The sequence below is a fragment of the Trachypithecus francoisi genome, unplaced genomic scaffold, assembly GCF_009764315.1.
Source record: "Trachypithecus francoisi isolate TF-2019V2 unplaced genomic scaffold, Tfra_2.0 Lachesis_group2, whole genome shotgun sequence".
NCBI lineage: Eukaryota > Metazoa > Chordata > Mammalia > Primates > Cercopithecidae > Trachypithecus > Trachypithecus francoisi.
The window spans coordinates 121,669,264-121,677,805 of record NW_022681465.1 but is presented as its reverse complement, the minus strand read 5'-3'; the positions used below and the strand labels follow the sequence as shown (position 1 = coordinate 121,677,805).

Below are 8,542 nucleotides of genomic sequence, written 5' to 3'. Positions count from 1 at the left end.
GGTGCGCAGTTCCCCAGACGGATTCCAGTCTAACCGGCCAGCCACGCAAGATGCAGCCCCTATTCTCCGGATCGCACTGATTCGCGACCCAGTGCTCCTGGGGACAAGCAGGGTCTGAACCCGGAGCCGGCGTCTCCGGATTCCCCACCGGGGCTGAGATCGCCCGGGGCTGCGGGGTCCAAGCGGCGCCGGGAAGGAAGCCCGGTGGACAGGCTAATTAGGGACCCAACTAGGCGGCTGATGACGAAACCAGGAGAGGCTTTGGCCTTTGGAAAACGCAATCCTTAAATGAATATGGCTGGATTCCGGGCTGAGATTAGGAGTTCGAGCCGGAGAAGTCCAGCGGGACTGCAGAGACGCGCTTCCAGGTAGGTTTGGGTCGCTCCAGCGGCTCAGCTCGGGCGGAGCGACTGAGCAAGACAAAATCAGCCCCGGACTTCGAGCCGACCCCTCGATTTGGATCACTTCTGCGCTGGAGCTTGTGAAACTTCTGAACCACGTTGCCCGACCCCGCCCCATAGGAGAAACGGAGTTTCCGGGGCCCACTTTCAAAGTGCGTGCGGGCACAATGGAAACGCCGGACGAAGCGCCAGTCCTGGTAGGTGCCAGGTGCCAATCTGCCCGCCGCGCTGTTTAAGCAGCAAGAAGTCCTTGTATCTTTTCTGCCTCTGTTCCGAGTCACCGGAGCCTCCCATCCGAACACTGACCTCGGAAAGGTATCAATCACCAGGAACCACTTCAGATTTATTTGTGCGACAGAAAGCTGAGTTTAAGATCCTTCTCAGCGTCCTCCACCCATCACCATTTTATCGTGACGCCTCAAAACCCAAGCCTGACTGCAGTTCTGTATCGTTTCCACTGGGAGAGGGAAGGCTGGGTAGCAAAGGGACTTGAATGAACCACCTTCCCACTTCAAACCGAAGAGTGTTTGCTCGGAGTCCATCTCCTTGGAAGGAGATAGGAATGGTAAACGGAATGCGATTTGACACACTCCTGAAAGGGGAGCGAGCGGGCTTCCATCTCCCAGCCCAGCGAATGCACCTCGTTACCATATCCATTTGCAAATAGCCGTAAGGACCCTTTTCCTCAGTTTTAAGTTTGATGTGTTGGTAGCTGGGAGAATTCAAGTTCAAGATTTTCCCTTGATCATATACAAATGACTTAGATACTGGCTGATCTCTCTGCCCCACTACTTATTTAAAGTTCATCTTTCACTGCACTTTTTCTGAAAAACTCCTCGCAGCAATTCCACCTCTTTTCCATGAGTAACAAGCTGCCAGAGGAAACATTTCAAAGTATTTCAGTAGTTTCAGTTCACTCCCCGCCACCACCAATCACCCCAACATGGCTGAATCTGGCCACAACTCTTGGTTGATTTACATTAAAATATTACAAAATACCAGCTCCCCCTCATCTGGGTAGCGCTTTCGAGCTGAGCCCAGCTGAGAACAGAGAGCACCTCTTAAAATAATTGTGAGTTTGGACAAACTTTACTGCAATAAAACAAATGTTTAATTTAATTCAGAATAAGAGATAACTCTTCAATAAAATATATAAAATTGTACAAGGCACCCTTTCAAAGGGATAAAGGTATACTGGAGGGAGGGGAGAGATGGACAGGAAGGTGAAATATCAGGGAGCTTAATGGGCTGTTGGACAACCCCATTTTCACCAAGTCAAAACATGGCTTTACCTTCTGCCCCCCAACATGTAAAAAAGTATATAAAATTTTCTAGTAAGTTTAGGACATACAACAGGTACACACACAGAGAAAGCATAGTTTTTTTTCTTTCTGGATCTACTAATTGTTCAAGAATATTTAGCATATAGGTAATGGTTACAAGATATTCATTTTTTAAGCAGAAAATTACTATACCCCCACCCAAATCTCCTTGGCAATCTGTGAGGATGAATGTACCTAGTATTTCTCAGAAACCATCAATTCCTCTAAACAGGCTTTAACATTTTACTCTCCAATTATCTGAAAGCAAGCTACCGACAGCTTTGAGAAGAATTAGGAAGTGTTTCCAATTTTCTACCTCACCTCCAGGCAGTCTCAGGATTCTTCTCATCCCAGGTATTGGTCTTACAAAAATATTCTTAAAGAAGGAAAAATTTTTTAAATGTGTGTCTGGTGGGGCGGTGGGGGGCAGGGGAGAGGTAGGAACAAATGGAGTCTATTAAGAGGTTTCTTTTAATGCAAGTAAAATGCAGAAATATGATGTGTCCCCTTCACTTTGAATAATCTCTCCATATCTAATATTTTCTATGTGCATTGTGTCTATTTCTAGTATTTGTTTTCCATAAGCAGAAGTCAATAATCCCATAAAAATCATTGACTTTAGCACATTTTGCAAATAATTTGTCTCCCTCTTTAAGAAAATACAACAAATGGACTTACACAGTGTCTTTTGGGAAGGTGACATATAGAAAAAAGCACATATGTATATAAATTTTGCCTTTTAAAATAATTTGAATTTTTACGTCTGCCGTATAAAAATGTATTATATTTTATTATATATATATATTTATACATAAAAACCATCAGAGCCAATCTTTGTGAAAGGAGAAGGGGACATCTGGAAGATTACACCAAGAAAACAGGGCTTGGTGCCTCCACCTAAAGAACAAATTTCAGCTATGTCGTGTGGCCCTGTCGGCCTAGCCGCTTAGGGTGGTGCACGCAGGGTTAGCAGAGCAGGAGTATTGGCTGGTACTGCATTCTTGGAGAGGGAGAAGAAACTCTTTGAAACAAGCATCCGTCATGGAGTCTATTGATCTGGTCTTCCTTAGGACAGGTGGTACATGCCATATCCCACTGGCGTGGCATACAGTCCCACGGGCGGGATGGGAAGCACAGGTCTATGGAACGGGTAGGATGCTCCATATATGGACGCTGCCTGCAGGGGCGAGCTGATGGGGAAAGGGAGACTGAAGCTGGAGGGCAGCATAGGTTTTGCAGCCATTTTCAGCTTTTCCAGTTCTGCCTCCTGCAGTCTTTTCGCCTTAGCCCTTCGGTTCTGAAACCAGATTTTGACCTGGGTCTCTGTGAGGTTCAGAGAGCTGGAGAACTCTGCACGCTCTGCAATGGAGAGGTACTGTTTCTGGCGGAACTTGCGCTCCAGGGCGAGGAGCTGGGATGTGGTAAAGGGTGTGCGCGGCTTCCGATTGGTCTTGTGTTTCCTCAGGGTGCAGGTGGTAGGGCTCATATGTCCTAGAGAACAGAGAGGTGAGCGGATTAGCAAAAGAAAGTTACATTAAAATAATAATAATAATCCCATCTCCCCCATCATCTCTCTAGGTTTTTTCCTTTCCGGCCTCCCCTCTAAGTGAAAGCACTTAGCTTTAAAAAAATGATATATACATATACATATATACACACATACACATATACATATCTATGTATGGAAAGACATACTTTGTTTCATCTTTGAAAAAGGTACCTTTGTCAAAATTATGTATGTTTCTTGGGGGGAGGGGGACCACATATAAATGGGCAAGTTGCTTCATTTTTTAAAAATGAGCCTTTTAACAGAAAGTTTGGAAATCTATTGGTGTAACTGAACCTTCTATATGGAAAACAAACAGCATTACAGATAATAGAAATAGAACATACAAATGTAAGACAAGGGAATCAAGTGTTCGGTGAGAAATGAAACACTGTCTCTTCTGAGCATAATTTCTCATCTTTAAAAATGGGAGACCAGGTTCATTATTATCCCAGGCTCCCTCGGATGTGGAGACAATCACATACGGGAAGGAAAATGAAAAAGGTTTTAGTAACTGGGTTAACTGTTTCCCTTGGTCTCCTCACTGAACCAGAAAAAGTGGACTGCGTCAGCATATTTATGAAGGATAATCGAGCAGATAAGGTCTCTGGTAAATTAATAGCATCTTTGAATTTGGGGGCAGTCCCACGCAATAAACAGTCACACAGCTGTCATGGCATCCAGTCCACAGATTATAAAATCTGAACATCATTTTACAGATCTGGATGTGGGATAAGGCTCTTGGCTGGGTGCTTCTGTAAAATAAACTTTACTAAGACAAAGGGAAAAATTAGCTAGCCCATAAATGTAAATGTCAGGGGAAATCATGCTGCCTCCGAATTGAGAGCACGTGATGACATCTTAGTCATCCCCTCTACCCATTCTATGGCTTCGGGCAAATGTGTAAATGATTAGTTTGTCACAGGGGAAAAACAAGCAAAATAAAGGTATGCCAACAGCATCCAGACTCCACATTTAAAATGGATTCAATTACAGCAAATCACAGACTGGGACATCCTTGTGATTCCACAGCATCAACTAACTTTGGGCTTGTCTTCCTCAAGGGTGGGTGGGCAGAGGAGGACAGAGCTGTGGCAATAGAATGCTAAACAATTAATTTTCTGCATTTGGCTTTTATGAGCTATGCTAATTTTCCAAATGTGGCCACAGTATTAACTCCAATGTATTCATGGGAGAATGTTGCATTTCTTGTTTAGTTACTTTGGTGGCCCAAGAAAGAGTTTACACTTCATACTTGAGGGTGACACAGCACAAGTCCCAACCCAGCTTCCATTTCCAAAAAGAGATGAATTTGTTCTAGTGTCACATTATTACCCATCACTTTACTGAATCAAAAAGAGATAAGAGGCATTGTAACCAACCAAAGAGCAGACATCTGGGAAAGGGAAGGATAAGAAACTACCATAAAAGTCTATGCTTTTGCATTTGCTAATCCCTAAGTTACCAGAGAGCTGGGGAGCCAGTTTCTGAATTTACAAATTACCAACACTGTCAGAGACTCTCAAGAGACCTGCAAAGTTCTCGCCCTTTCCAAACTAGGCCTGGCTCTCAGGAGGACTCAGGTGTCTCAGCTCAGATACCAAGTTCCTAGTGTGTATACACTCTTGCTCCCGGGTTCTACGTGGGGTTTTGAAACACTACGCGCCTGGGCAGGGTAATTCCAGCTGCTCCTTTGGGTTACATCTGAATTATGAAATCCAGGTGACCAGGATCGCACATGTATTAAAACCATGAAGCTATGAGGCTTCCTCCCAATGCAACACTCCCCATCCCTCCACCCCCACCTAATTTTAAACCAGCCAGAGGAAGGATGCGATTATATAAGGCAAAACAGCGTTTATCCTACTTCCTCCAAATAACAAAATCAGGCCCGGACGGGTAGCTCCCTCTCGCCCCAGGCTCCGTCGCCTGGCATTCTCAGGACCCACTGCTCCGACCACAGGGTTACCGCTGCCACCTCCAGGCCCAAAGCACCAACAACTCTTTATGGTGTTTTTTTACGTTTAAGTTCTGGGATACATGTGCAGAATGTGCAGGTTATAAACTCCTTTCTCAGAATTTCTGGTTCTTTTCATGGAAAGGTCACAGCCAGGGCCCAAGGTTGCCTTACCAAGAGCGGGGAAGCTTGAGTACAGGGCAGGGATGTTTACAGGGGTAGTGGGTCATTGCCTTCCCAGACCCACAGGCCTAAAGGATGGCAGGATTCCTGACCTCTGGACACTACTCCATTTAAGGCCTGTATCATTGGCTGGGCATAGCCGTAGGCTGTGTACTCAGTGTACTCAATATTTGTTAAACAAATTAAGTCTTTTAATTTTCTGAGCCTCTACTCCACTGTCAATAAAGTGGGTAAGTAACACTAATCCCTCAATGTGGTTCACAGTACTAAAATTTTAAGAGTGCCCAGAGCCCTGTCTGCCACCTGGTAGGTGATCATTAAATGGTCCCAAGCTTTTTTTTTTTTTTTTGGTCAGGCCCAAACTGCTGATTCCTCTCTGAACTTCGCTGTAATGTCCTCATCTGTTAAGAGGCCGGCTGCTGCCCTACAGAGGAGATAAGATAATACGGTGAAAAGTGCTATAAAGCACTATCCAAACTTGAGTTTAAATTCTTTGAGTCCCTTAATCTCCTCCCCCTTTTAATCTTTCAGTTTCTAACAGGGTGGAGAGAGGCTGCCAGAGGGGACAGCCACTGACGCCTGGGTATATGGCCTTGTTTTGTTAACAAAATACAGTGCCTCTAGTCTGGAGGGCTGAATGATGTAAATAGTGAAAGGATCTCTCTCAGCTTTGGAGAAAGTCCCTCCACAGCCCCCACCCTCACCTTTCCTTAGGTAGGGGATGGGGTGGAGGGAAATTAGGGGGTAGAAAAACCATAAAGGCCAAGAGATAAAAGTAAAAGAAGCTGTAAAGAATGACGTCTCCAAATTGTAAAAGGACCCAGGGACCAAAAATGGATGCTGAAGCGGAGGAGAAATCTCCGCAGCCTCACTCGCAGAAGTGGGGTGCAGGTGCGGATTTCTACCTAGTCTCTCTGGGGAGAGGAAGCAAAAGTGGTCAGGGTATATCAAACACAGGAGCAGGGTGTGGACACCAGGTCCCTCTGGCCGATCAGCGGTTGTTGGTAACCTGGGACAAGCAAAGGCCGTCTTCTTTAAAAGCCTTAGAGTCCACGTCTGAAAAATAGGGTAGTCACAAGTCTGGTGCCTACACCTGGGGGTCCTAGAGCGTATCGGGATCTGGTGAGCGAATGAGCATCACTTTATTAACTCTCAAGCCCTGATGGAATGCGGTTAATTATTACTGGGAGCCAAGAAGAGCCCGTGCGCTTCTGGCCCCAGCCTGCTCTCGGCGAAGCTCAGAACCTTGCCGGCGGGGTGCTGGCTGCGGAGACCACAGGGAGACATTTCCTCCCCGCACCAGACTCTGGTGCCACCATCCCTTCGTAGGATCCGGTTTTGACACCCGCGGGACTCACGAAAGAAAATGGTTTCTACTCAATGTCTGGCTAAGCCCAGTTAGCTCATCTTTTAAATGGGGGCACAACTCTCAGGGTTGAGTTTTGAACTCGTCTCGTTCCCGGCACATCCAAGTGCTCATTGAACATGGATCCATCTTCCTCACTCCCCAGGAAGAGACCCCGGGGAATAGTGAAACAAAAACAAGCCAAGTGGCCAGAGCGCAGGGCCGAGGGCTGTAGAAACGCACCACCAAGCGACCCCGTAAGCCCAGCTGGGGTTCGCTCGAGTTGAACAATCTGTATGTGGAGGGAGTCTCAGACATACACATCGCAGTTATTACCTAGAGTGTGTCTTGGATGCGGACGGCGAGCCGAACGCCCCGGGCACCAAGGGGTGCAGAGGCCCTGGGTTTGCTTTCCCGGGAGTGTAGCGCACGCAGAAGGGTCTCTGTACCCCCAGCCTGGAACACCCGTCCCCCCGCTCCCTCCAGTACCCCGAGCCACCTCCTACTCCTGCCCCGGCCCCAGCGCGCACTCACTTGGTGGCGGCGAATATCGGCCGGGTTCCTGCATCCACGCCGCTCCATCTTCTGAGTTTTCCGACTTGACCGAGGCGGTCTCGAAGGGCTTCACCAGCGGCCCGGGGCTGTGCGCTTCCCGAGCGCCGTGTCCCGGCAGCAGCAGTGGCCGCAGGGTGGCCCCGGCCGAGGCGCTTTCGGCCGGCAGCGGGGACGCCTCCTTGGGCGGCTTCTTGTCGGACATGAGCGCCTCCACGCTGAAGGGCAGGCTGGAGACCTTGACGCGGCGCTCCTCCGCGGCCCCCTCGGCGCCCCCAGGCCCCGGGCCTGGCCCAGCCACCACCGCTGGGCCCTCCTCGTCGGGCGAAAACAGGTCACTGCCTTTGGACGGAGAAGCCATGACTTCTCTGCCCTACGTAGCTCCCGACGTGCGACTCCGCTGGCAACCCGGCAGCGGCGACTCAAACTTTTTCGCTGGGGAGACGGGAGGGGCGCGCTGGGAGCCGAGCCTTTCCTCCGAGGGGAAGTGGGAGACGCGCGCCGCCAATCCGCGCCGGGCCTGGCGCTGACGCCAGAGACGCTCGCCCCTGATTGGCTCTTCCCGAAGGGGCTGGGCCCCCCTTCTTTTTTTTTTTTTTTTTTTTCTTTTTGAAATAAATTAGGAGTTAATTACAGGAGCAGTCAGCAGAGTTGTTATTAGGCGATCCCTGAAGAGTTATAATCACGCCGAAACTGAAAAGCCCGAGACCTAATTAAGAGCGATTATTTAAAGAGGAAGTTCGCTGAGTCCCATTTCTTCTCTCTTCTGACCCATCTTTAAAAGGGACCCTGCGCCCATCCCACTCTCCCTCTACCGCCAGAATACGTCAAAGATCCGCAAATGGCATTGCAGAAACATTTACGAAGCCCCTACTATGCGTCAAAAGTGGCTTACTTTACAATTCCAGAGAGTCGGTGCTGAAATTCACAGGCCCATATCCCCGTGAAAAGAAATGTATACACTTAGAAGAGTATCTCGCCACCAGCCAGCGCTCAAAAGGGTCCGCTGTTATTATTATAGCGCATTCCCCTGGAAAAGAGAGGCCTGAAGGAGCCCGAGAAGTAGTCAGGAGTGCCTCTCTCCCAAAGGGTTCGGAGTGGAGAATTTAAATAAGTTGTCCCCATCTCTCTCACTAGAAAACAAATCCAGCGCACTTTTAGAAAGTTGAAATCCCTGTGCTTGTCTCCTGAATCTCCTTTCTGAGCGAGATCCGGATCCGACCTTTTTCTCAAGAC

At 48.1% G+C, this 8,542-nt stretch overlaps 1 protein-coding gene across 1 annotated transcript; it reads right to left on the bottom strand.

Moving 5' to 3' along the window:
• Nucleotides 1–1,489: 1,489 nt before the first annotated feature.
• Nucleotides 1,490–7,794, bottom strand: MSX2 (msh homeobox 2). The gene is made up of 2 exons (XM_033180334.1): nt 7,289–7,794; nt 1,490–3,214 (listed from the first exon to the last, which is right to left on the bottom strand). Exons 1-2 carry the CDS (start codon nt 7,665–7,667, stop codon nt 2,790–2,792), a joined length of 804 nt encoding a protein of 267 aa, XP_033036225.1. The 5' UTR covers nt 7,668–7,794; the 3' UTR covers nt 1,490–2,789.
• Nucleotides 7,795–8,542: the final 748 nt, after the last annotated feature.

Excerpts from the sequence above, each read along its gene's own strand:
- MSX2 (XM_033180334.1), bottom strand. The coding sequence starts at position 7,667 with ATGGCTTCTCCGTCCAAAGGCAGTGACCTGTTTTCGCCCGACGAGGAG. Across the intron at positions 3,215-7,288 it reads CCGATATTCGCCGCCACCAA|GACATATGAGCCCTACCACC; the intron begins GTGAGTGCGCGC and ends TCTGTTCTCTAG.